The sequence below is a fragment of the Solanum tuberosum genome, unplaced genomic scaffold (assembly GCF_000226075.1).
Source record: "Solanum tuberosum cultivar DM 1-3 516 R44 unplaced genomic scaffold, SolTub_3.0 scf00192, whole genome shotgun sequence".
Taxonomy (NCBI): Eukaryota; Viridiplantae; Streptophyta; class Magnoliopsida; order Solanales; family Solanaceae; genus Solanum; species Solanum tuberosum.
The window spans coordinates 19,904-31,922 of NW_006239115.1; the positions used below are offsets into that span (position 1 = coordinate 19,904).

Here is a 12,019-nt window from a genome sequence, read left to right on the forward strand (position 1 = left end):
TATGTATTTTAATGTATGATTCCAGCTAACTTGCATTCATTGACTTCCTTTATTTATAGGGTAGTCTCTAATTCTTTGCATGTTTAAGATTACAAGTTTTAAACGTCATGTCGAATGAAACAGAACCTAAAAATATTTATATACATCAATACATACCCAATGGAATCCCATAAGTGCAGCTTGGAGAGGGTAGAATGTTCACAAACCTTTACCACTACCTCGTAGAGGTAGAGAGGTTGTTTCCGGAAAAGAAAAAGTTGTACTTTTGGATACATTACAATAGCTTTGGTGCCAATGTACCCCAGTCTTAGAGAAGTTTGAATTCACCATAACCAACAACAAGAATAACTATTCCTTTCAAGTAAAATATGAGGTTCTTTAAACAAATTATTTGTATTGATATGAATAATGCTTTCTTAGCTAATGTTTTGGTTGTACAATTCAAGTATTGTAGTGAATCTAAAAGGTGATTGATAGAACCAAATAGAATTACAAAGCTTATACAATAGAAAAAAAATATCAAACATGTTCTGGTAGTTGATACTTTACAGTTGAGGAAAGTGAACCTACTGCTTCATCAACTGTTAAGAAAAGGACACCTGGTCTCATCAAATTTTTGGTTTCATCAGCCCTTTGTAGTTTTTCCATTACTTCTCCTATTGGATTCACCAACACAAACTGCAATGGAATAGAAAAAAGAAAAGTGTTAAAGAGTAGTTTGATTTCATCTGAAAAGTAAATAAGGTAAAAAGTCGTAAGTAGATAGTACCATACTTTTGACTTTTAACTTATTTTAAAACTTTTCCAAACACCTCCGAAACTAAAGAACTACTTAGAAGTCAAAAACATCTAAACATAAGTTAATCCAAACAGGCACTTAGTGGTACTTGCCTCAAGTCCTTTCTTTTCCAATGCCATACTTAAATCCTTGAACAATGAGATTCCACTTGTATCAATAGCACTCACAGCTGCAAATAAGTTTTTGTTATAAGAAAGAAGACGGTTGAAGGAACTGTTTCCTGATTGAAGACAGGAAGAACTTACGAGACAAATCGAGGACCACAACTCTAAGCCCAGATTGTTTCTTGGCTCCCTCCTCCTCGTAGTCTTGTATCCATCTTGAAATCCTTTTGATGGCAAATACATAAGTACGGAAGGAAGAAAAATGTAATGCGATGCAATGCAATGTAATGCGATGCAGGGCAGGGCAGTTGTAGTACTAACCTTTCTTTAAGATAAGTAACATTGGCAAAGTTGATTGGAGCTTCAATACTTAAAATGAGAAAACCAGCAACACTCATAGCTTCTTTATAATGATCAACATTTCTATATATTCCAGTACCAGGTATATTCCCTAACATCACTGTTTTTGGCCTTGTAATTTGCATTAACACCTTTAAAATTGATATGCCAATCTGAAACAGAGAAAAAAACAGAACATAATAAGGCTAACAACACTCGTAAAAAGCAAGTAATGAACGAAACAATGAAAGGAAGGAACTTTACTGCAATGGCAAGACCATCTTGAACAGAAATGAATATGACACCGAAGAATGCACATAACAAGACTAGGAAATCAAATTTATCGATTTTCCAGATTTGAAAAGCAGCAGGGATGTCGATAAGTCCAATAACAGCAGTAACGATGATGGCTCCGAGCACAACATTAGGAGTGTATTGGAATAGGGGCATGAGGAAAAGTAGTGTAACCATCACTGTCACTGCCATTACTATATTAGACATAGCTGTTTTACTTCCTGCATTGTGATTCACTGCTGACCGCGAGAATGAACCTGATCACAAGAAACATTTGTTACAATATATACATAGATACACACAACAAATTCGATGAAAAAGGTCGAGCATGATCATGTAAATGTACGTACCGGTTGTGACATAGCTGGAAGTAGTAGAACCAACCATGTTCATAAGCCCAATAGCAATCATTTCTTTGTTTCCATCAACTTGATAGTTCTTTAAAGCAGCAAAAGTCCTCCCCACTGCAATTCCTTCCTATATATTTTTTTTTACAAACTCATCAAGTTACGCCATCATACTCTGTTCCATTTTATGTCACACCATTTGACTTGAGACTTGACACAGTATTTAAGAAAAAAAAGACGACTTCTATAACTTGTGCTCTAAAACAATCGTTAGATATTTGTATGTCTGAACATTCTTTTTTGGACAAAAGGAAAGAGCGTCACGTGAAATGGTACATAATTTGAGTGTTCAACTTACAGTAAGTGAAAGGATGCCAGTGACAATTCCAGTTTTGATTACAAGTCCCAAGTAGCTTCCACTAAAATGTAACATGTTCCATGATGGAGGATTTAATCCTTGGTGCAATTTTCCAATCTACCAATATAAATGAAGATATTGATTAAACAAATATATATATATATATATATAGGTAAATAAATAAATAAATTATTTGGTTTTTTAGAAACTTACAATGCTAATGCCATGATTTTGACCTTTGATTGCAAAGACAATAAGGGTAGATATAATGACAGATAAAAGAGGGGCACCTGCTGACACCCAAAATAACTTCGGCTTTCTCATACCCTGTTTTCAAAAGGGTTACACTTTTGAAATCGCAGATAATATGATATGTTTAAGATCACAAAATTTAAATGACTGTACTTACGATGTGTCTGGTCAATAAGAGGAACACCAAGAAGCAAAATCCCATTAATATAGTTTGCCATGACCACTGCACATACAATATTACATCAGTCAAGCCCCTCAAACTAGTACTTTTCCCATTTCAATTCAAGTGTGTTACTTTCTTTTTTTGTCTGTCCTAAAAAAGAACGTCTCTTTTTTAATTAATAAGTTCCCCAATTTCAATATTTTATATGACAAGTTTGAAATTTAAATGACTCTCATTATTTCTTAAGTTTCGTGCTCAGTCAAACTAAGACCATAGGACGGAGGGAGTAATACATATGTAAGTGAAGTGAAGCACCTACTATCTCAATTTTTATAATCACAATAAAACTACTCTTTCCATCTCAATTTAACTATCTTTTTATCTCTTTCTATATTTAGTAAGTTATTCAATCTCAATATCCTATCTGTCAAGTTTAAGACCACAAAATCTAAAAAATCACGCACATCAGTAAGTCAACACCACAAATTCAAAAACAAATCTTTATTTCTTAAATTTCGTATCTAATCAAACTACTTCATTTTAGAATCTTGATTTCACATGATTGCATTAAAAGCCAAGTCAGCATGTGAGTATTCTTTTACTAAAGACACACACAAATACAATTCTATGAAAATTTGTGCCAAAAAGCTGAAAGACTAAAGACAAATTTAGTTTTATATAATCCCAAGACAGGCAAATCAATACAATTATCAGTTACATTGACTATTAAACTATAGATTAAAAGGGGGTTAAAAGATAGTTTAGTAAATAACCTCATTAATTGTGTGGAAAACAGAACTTAGAACAGGGATAATTGCCATTTGCTTGGTAAAATTAGTGATGCCAAGAAGACCCTTGAGTTGTTGTAATGACACTATAATTGCAGCTCCAGCCATGAATCCAATCAATGTTGCTTTTGAAAGAAAATCAATAATAAACCCGAGTCTGCAAAATTCATAAAAAAAAAAAAAATCAACAAAACAAAAGAATTTCAAGTATTAAAAAAAAAGTACTTCATTTGTCCCTGTAACACATTTCGAATTTCGAGATTTCATTTTAAGAAATCTAAAGATTCTATCAGCAAATTCTCGATCAAACTTAAACTGTTTTGACCCTCAAAAAAACGAAATGTGTCACATAAATTGAGACAAAGCCACGGGGAGTATATGATTTTACCTTAAAAAGCCTAAAGAAGCTTGAAATAGTCCAGCAAAAAAAGTAGATGAAAAAGCAAGTTGAAGGAACAAGATTGGATCTTTAGTTGGAGACACCACTTCTCTCAACATAGATCCTAATACAAGTGATGCAATTGAAACTGGTCCTACTGCTAAATCCCTTGAACTTCCAAGAACAGCATAAACAAGAGGAGGCACAAAACTCGAATCTACAATACCAGTAAAATCTCATAAGTGAGGTCTGAAAAACGCGTAATTACAAGTGGGGTCTATGGTCTGGTAGAATGTACTCAGACCATACACCCCTCTCTCTGCTCGAGTACAACATATCAAAATAACAAAAAATAACAATACTCACAAAGACCAACAATTGGAGGTAAATTAGCCAATTTTGCATAGCTAATCCCCTGCAACTCAAAAAAAAAAAACAGTGTTAACACATGTATCAACTTTAAAACAGAGAAATCATCAAAAAATGGAATGAACCTGAGGAATTGCAAGACTAGCAATGGTGAGTCCAGATACAATATCAGATTTAAACATGTTGAATCCATAATTAGGACACCATTCAAGTATAGGAAAAAAATACTGAGCACCAAGAATCAGTTTTTGTTTCATTGTTTGTCCTTTAAATTGTCTTAAAGGATCATCAGGGAAGAAAGTTTCTTTAAGCCTGTTTTTCAGTTTCAACAAAGTGCTTCTATGTGGTGGTGACACAACTTTATGCACCTCAAAACTACCTGTTGTTATATCTATAACTCTATTTTCTTCCATTTTTTTACACTAACAACAACAACACAAACTAGTACTAGTACTAGTACTGGTTAATTTATATATATAGTATTGTTGAAACAAACTTAGAAAATTGAATGAAAATGTAAAAGTGTGGAAAATGGGGAAATGAAAATTTTCATTAAATGGAAGGGTACACTTATCTAAGAAGGTTATGAAATTTATATAAAAGAGTCAAGAGTGAGAATACTAAGGTCGGTATGGCGGCAAAACTACTCTCATTCATTTCTGCCGTTCCATCTGTCTTAATTTATGTGGTATAGTTGAACTTAAACGCGAAATTTAAGAAATGAAGAAAGATTAACTTATGAAATATATGCTACAAATAAGTCATAGATAATTGTGTGACTATATATGAAATTTATGGTGAACAAGTCTGACGGGAGTATGTCATTAGGGATAAAATGGATAGTTAAAATTAAATTATTACTAAATATAAAAATATGTCGATTTTTTTTTAAATTGACTGAAAAGAAAAATGAGTCAATTTCATTTTTATTTTATTACCTAGTATTTTTCTAGAGTCAATTTTATTAATTTTCAAACCTAAATTAAGTTATATTAATTTAATATTTTAAACTAAAAATTTAAATATTTAAAAATTGTAAGAAAATATTATGAATTATAATTTTTTTATAACAATATTATGAAAATATATATTTTAAAATATTAATCAATATTCATTTAATTTGATTCTAAAAAGAATTATGACAAGTAATGTCCTATTCATCTTCTTTGACTTGTTTGAATTATAGATTTTACTATTCTTAAAGTGGTAATAAAATTCTTTTGACTCCATTGGATTATAAATTCTTTTTAGGAAAAAAACTCAGACCCAAAAAAATCACAAATCCAGAGCATCAAATATATGCAAATAATACAAATATGATTCATATTTAGCTAATTAAAATAAATTAATAGTTTAACAAATTGGACGAATACTTTTTTTTAAATCCATTTTACCGCATTAGTTGATCTCAAGTTCAAATAAATACAGACAAATACATCAAATAATTGTTTCACATCTGTCCAAATTTTGATAAACAAAATCATACTTTATATACCGATATTAAATAACATCTGATAAAATAATCGAAACGATAGCAAATTATTTATAACACCACCTTGATGACAAAAATAAAATGCAAATATCCTAATTATTCCAAACCAACCTTTTGGAGTTTAAAGTTGTTTCACATTATTAGAAACCATAAACCAAAGATGATTAAAGCTCACTATAGGCTCAAATAAGATACAAATTATTCTAAAACTTTTTTATCAGTCACGAGTTAGGAAACAAAGAGACATCATTTTGAATATAAGACATAACTTATACACCAAATTGGCACATTCTCTATATAAGAGAAAGGCAAAGTTAGGTGTCCAAATTTGGGAGTAGTCTAGTATATTTTTATTAAGATTAAGACGTTTAAATTTGAATGTATATTTAAATATTAAGATGTGATTAAGATATAGAGGCATGAATCTAATTAAGATCTGAATATTAAATAGTTAAGACTGCTTTTCCAACAACTGAATGTATAAAAATTGTCTTTGTTTAAAAAATAATGTGATTGTTTGTGTCGATTTGAGAGATGTTGACGGATGATGATAGTTGTGGATAATAACTTATGGTATAATGGTTGGTAGTAGTGACTAACCACGGTTGTTGTTGTTGATGGCCGATAATTAGTAGTAGAATGATAGCTAATGGTGATAGTGAATGAATGATAAAAGATTAGTGATATATAATGTTGACTAATGCTAGTAATTATCGATAGTGATTACTAGATGTAATAATGGTTGGTGGTGATGATTGTAAATGATCGATAATGATTATGACTAATGACAATTGATTTTGGTGATTGACGACGATAATGATTGTTGTGGTTGGATTAAGGGTGGTGGTTGTACTTTGTAGATGGTAGGTGGTGATAATTGTGATGATGTGTGAAAATAACTAAAATAACGATAAATTTTGCATTTAATAATTAAGATCCAAAGCTTAAAAATAAATCAACTTAATAACTAAAATTAAAATCTTCATTTAACACGCAATGCGAAGGGAATGCGCTAATTAATTGAGCAAAAAGAATAATAATAAACTTGTATTTAATAATTAAAATTCAAACTTTGAAAATAAATCAACTTAATAATTAAAATTAAGATCCTTCACCTAACACGCAACGTGAAGGGAATAAGCAAATTAATTGAGCAAAAAGATAAATAGAGAGTGGATCACATGGGCACAGATTCTTGATGTTCTCATTCATCTCTCTATATATTTATATATATATATATATATTCGTCAAAAAATTGTATTATTATATATACAAATTAAATATTATTTTTTATACATATATAATATTAAACTTTCAAAATATCCTTGACCCTACTTAAATTTGTCACTAAATAGTGAGTCCACTTGGACTTTGGTTTTTTCCAATCAATAAAATTGTAGTTTTTGTTAAAGTAGCAACTTTATTTCCTCTCGTGATACCTTGCACCTTGTTTTATACTCTGTTTTTCCCTTTTGATCACTTTTTAAATTAATCCTTTAAGATTTGAATCATTAAGTGTACCTACATTATATTATTATATTTGGTTGTTGTCAGTTCGGATTGATTTGGTTCGATTATTATTCAATCTGGTTAGATTATTATTCATAGATGAAAATGAATGAAATAATTCATTCAAAATGAAATGAATTGTTTGTGTGTCATTCTGACTCTTATAATTCTTATACCAAAACTTCAATTATATTTAACTTCCTGCTTATATTGTTAGATGATTCATTGTACTAAACAACATAAACTTACTAAACAATGCATAACCTATCGATATTATTGCACAAATAAAAAACGCATCATACCTTACTCTTTTTAATTAATTAGAGTACTACATTTTACACATAAAAAATTATATATTATATATTATGTATATATAATTATAAAAGAATGTGTATATAATTTGTCGATTCGATACAATTATTTATTCGGGTTATTTTAATAAAATCATAACCAAACTAAATATTAGCAATTTAAAAAAATGTAAAACCAAATCAAAAGACAAAGGTCTGTTATGAAATTAAGAGTTCACTCCGCATCTGTTATAATCAATATATTTTATGTTCCCAATTTAAGTTAAAAGTCATTTTATTTTACTGATTTAATTCAATTTTTCGATTTGGATCGATTTTTACCTACCTATAAACCCCTAATACATTGCATAAGTATTTAATTTGGAATGAAATCGAATCTGACATTTTATATATATACTTTTTTGTTGTACTATTAGAATAATAATGTACCTTTGTCCAATTGTGTATGTTTTGATCATTCAGTTTAATCATAATTAATATTCTTCTATCTAGTCTAGTACATATTTCATAATTTAAATATTCTACACATGTCTTTCCCTAATTCATGAATAAAACCTTATATATACATGGTGCATCTACACTTTTTACTAATTATTTTTTCAATTTATCTTATATATATAATATACACTAATATTCTTCATTGGCCATTCCCACTTTTTGCTGGTCTAATGTACATGTTATGTCTTTCTTCCCTTTTTGTTGGCTTAATTTGACGCCAAAAAAGCTCAATAGTTCCACTATATGTCATTCTTATCCATAAAAATATAAAGTTGCTTTTATTTTAGACATAGACCCCAAAGTCTGAGAATTGGGTTAGTACGTCACTAAATTATTTTCACTAAAGTTACGTATTATGACTTTTTTATAAGAGATTTTTATTTTTACACATCAGTAATCTGAAAAACTCGAGTTTTGACAAGAGAAAGTTGTTCGTATGATAAGCAATCTTTACTTCCAACCTAAAATTGTGAGTTCGAGTCACCAAGAGAATAAAAAGATAGGAGTTCCTGATCAGGGTTAAAAAGAAAAAAAATCACGTTTTTTAAAATTCAATTTATAAGTGACTAAGAGATTTCATTTCCGTGAAGCTTATTATAATGTTCAATCATTACTAAGTACTAATCTAAACCTCAACAAAGTAATTATTGAAGGCAAGGAACAAAAGATAAAATTAATGGTGTCAAACCACAAAAAATGACACTAAAGTAAAATAGTGATTAGTAATACGTAGTGGTTGAGGGAAAATTAAATAAAAGTAAGGTTGGTAAAGTAGAATTTTGAAAATGATATGATGAAGATGATGATAAACCTAACTAATAAGGAAAATCCTTATCCTGATCTTATGTTATCTTCAATAAAATTGATTGTATAGCTAGTGCACCTTTCGGTTTCAAAGTGTGGCTTCTGTTCAATGCAGATTCTTTGTGTATATCTTGAGAGAGGAAATAGGGAAAAAAAGATTGTACTTGGTATAGAGAGCAATGAGCATGTTTGTTATATAACACATGTTGTAATTAAGTAGCTCAAGCAGATAACTTGTAAGTAGTTTCTGAAAAGTCTTGTATAGTTTCGTCGGACTTTAATGAAGAAGACAGATTGCAAGTAACTTAAGTAGGTAGGCTAGAAGTAGTTCAAGCAACTTCTAGAAAACCTTGCAACAATTTCACCAGTCTTGCAATCAAGTAGGCAATTGCAAGTAGTTTAAGCAGACAATTTGAAAGTAATTTTAGAAAAACCTTGTAGCAGCTTACTCGGGCTTGCAATCAAGTAGGCAATTGCAAGTATACTCAAGTAGACAATTCGTAAGCAACTTTTGAAAAACTTTATAGTAGCTTACTCGGGCTTGCAATCAAGCAGACAACTTGTAAGTAGCTTAAGCAACTTCTAAAAAGTCGTGCAACAGAGGCTTGCAATCAAGCAGATAATTACAAGTAGCTCAAGTAGACAACTTGTAAGAAACTTCCTCAAGCTTGTAATCAAGTAGGCAGTTTGCAAGTATTTCAAACATACATATTGTAAGTAGCTGAGGAAACTTCTAAAAGGCATTGCAACAGTTTCTCAAGTAGCTCAAGCAGACAACTTGTAAGGAACTTTAGAAAAACCTAGTAGTTGCTTCGTGGAAATTTTCACAATAACTTATAATTTTTTCTACAAATAAAGTCAGTTCACTTTATTTACATATCAATTCAAAGTTGAATAATATATCAATCTTTCTATATTTATCTCTCAAAATATATTTACTTTGTAATTTTTAATTAATTTTATACACGTGGGATGTTGTATATAAGTATTATTCAATTTCTATAGTGGATTTTGTTTTCTTAAAAGGGAAAAAAAAGAAGAAAAATATTCCTTCTAACAGGTATATATGTGTGTGTTCTCATGGCCAATGACAATGGGACATGCAACAACTAATTATTATTCAACAAAAGATATTTGTTTAATACTAAGGTATGCATATCTATAGGTTCTTAACGAACGTGAATTGTGATGCAGTGGTGAAATTGTTTCATCATTAATCAGAAGTTTTAGATTCATGTCCTGAGTATGAAGAAAATCATGCTGGGAGTGTCATCCTCAAATGGGCCCTGCCATGCGCAATTCAAATTTAATCAAAACTCTAATGCAGACACCAAACACCGAATGAGAGAAAAAAAGTCTTGAATAGAGAAAATCCCACAAGGTTTGTGTGGTAAGAAAAGAATAGCAATAGACGTCCTACATGATTAATAAATAATTGACGTAATATATGATATTATAGTAATTGATTTAATTTAAAAAAAAAGGGTTATTGTGGTAGTCAATTTTGAGAATAAATTCTTCCAAATATATATGATATTGTTCTTGACAGACTTTTCACCAACTTAATTAGTTGTTTCATGACCTTTTTGCCCAATTAAATGATCATTTTAGCTAATTAGTTAGGCAAAATTAGATGACAATGGAAATTGAAAGCTAACCAAGTAAAGTTAGATAATTTTTTTAAGATAAAACAAAATTAGGCAATTTGAATGATCAATTATTATAAATTGAGTGATCGTTCAAGACGAATATTGTTGAAGGGCGATTTTGGAATATTAAAAAGAGAATTACTATTTGTAGGGAAAGAACAAATTAAGAAACAAACAATACCTACGTGGGCGGGTCAAAGCCCACACGATTTCTAGTCATGCCCGATAACCCGCTCACCTTCATTGACCACCTTTTGCTTTTTATTTATATATAAAAAAGTATTTAAAAACTTAATAAAATCATTCTACATTTAATAAAAGTTTTATCAGAAAATAAACATTTGTTAGTTTAATACAAATATTGTGTGTAAACCTAAATAGGCATTTGGATATCGATTTTATCTCGTAATTTGAAATAATGTTATGAATGTCTGCGACATACGATTTTATCTCATGATTTTGAATCATGAGACGAAATAATTCCAAATTCTCCAAAAGTTTGATTTGGACATTTCAGGACAGGATACAACTTCAGGATACTGAGGACATGATCTTAGATAGGAGGGTGTGAATGACATCAGACACGCATTAAAATAAAATGTTAGTAGGTAGTGAAGTGTTGTCTTGCTTACCGAGTATTTATATATAGACTTGTTGGTCTTTGTCGTTGTACTAGTTATATTAATTAATGTAGTACTTGTTCGTGATATCACTCATAGACTATTGTTTATTGTGTTTCGATCATGGCACTATTTTGTGTTCTCATTCCATTTCATTGCCTCCCTTGTTAATTAGTTGTTATATTTTCTTATTCTTTATATTCGAATTCGTTACAGTTAAATCAAGGATAGGCCTGCTTAATTCCTTCTACCATTTTCAAACCCCACTTATGGGATTCCACTTAATATGTTATTGAGAAAAAATAGATCTTAAAAATCCAAATTGCATATCCAAACTAAACTTTAGTTTCATTTCATAACTTCAAATTATGATTTCATCTTACGCGGCTAAATGTACCTTTTAATATTCTTGTCAAGTATATGTATCCTATATGATGAAGAGAGTCGATTCTAGTATATTTTGTAGAAGGGCCAGACCCAAAAGCAAAGTAGGTGTGATAATTATATTAGTGGAAGTGGTAGGTCCTTTTTTAATAACGTCACCTATATTATATAATATAAGGTCCAAAAGCAAAGGAACTAGAAACATCCTTATATAGGCGCACTATAGTTATGGCTTTTCATTCATCTTTTTAGATTGCATGTTATCATATCTATCTATCAATATAATAAAGAACGTGGAACTGGTAAGGACTCGGAAGGTTCAACATAAGTTATTTTTTATGTGTATATATAAATTATAGTAAATGTTGAACTGTCTTCAATTTTTTCTTCGTGTGTTTACTTCTTTATAGTTTGAATTTCAAAAATTCTGACTCTATTACTATAGTAGCTATACGTACCTATGTGTCTTTCCATATATACCAGCTACATACTACATAAAGTTAGCTAACAAAAAGGAAGTTATTTTGACATATTGAAAATGATATTTAATTAGGTCCACA

The 12,019-nt window shown here is 30.1% G+C and overlaps 1 protein-coding gene across 1 annotated transcript; it reads right to left on the bottom strand.

Moving 5' to 3' along the window:
* Positions 1 to 374: 374 nt before the first annotated feature.
* LOC102599294 (probable sulfate transporter 3.3) lies at positions 375 to 4,771 on the bottom strand. Its single transcript, XM_006355036.2, has 13 exons — positions 4,318 to 4,771; positions 4,190 to 4,238; positions 3,833 to 4,040; positions 3,430 to 3,601; positions 2,651 to 2,716; positions 2,455 to 2,568; positions 2,242 to 2,358; positions 1,887 to 2,013; positions 1,507 to 1,793; positions 1,225 to 1,415; positions 1,045 to 1,127; positions 892 to 968; positions 375 to 678 (listed from the first exon to the last, which is right to left on the bottom strand). Exons 1-13 carry the CDS (start codon positions 4,603 to 4,605, stop codon positions 520 to 522), a joined length of 1,938 nt encoding a protein of 645 aa, XP_006355098.1. The 5' UTR covers positions 4,606 to 4,771; the 3' UTR covers positions 375 to 519.
* Positions 4,772 to 12,019: the final 7,248 nt, after the last annotated feature.

Coding starts and splice junctions, on each gene's coding strand:
- LOC102599294 (XM_006355036.2), bottom strand. CDS start 4,605: ATGGAAGAAAATAGAGTTATAGATATAACAACAGGTAGTTTTGAGGTG. Junction 4,239..4,317: donor CTAGTCTTGCAATTCCTCAG/GTTCATTCCATT, acceptor TTTGAGTTGCAG/GGGATTAGCTATGCAAAATT. Junction 3,602..3,832: donor GCTTCTTTAGGCTTTTTAAG/GTAAAATCATAT, acceptor TGAATTTTGCAG/ACTCGGGTTTATTATTGATT.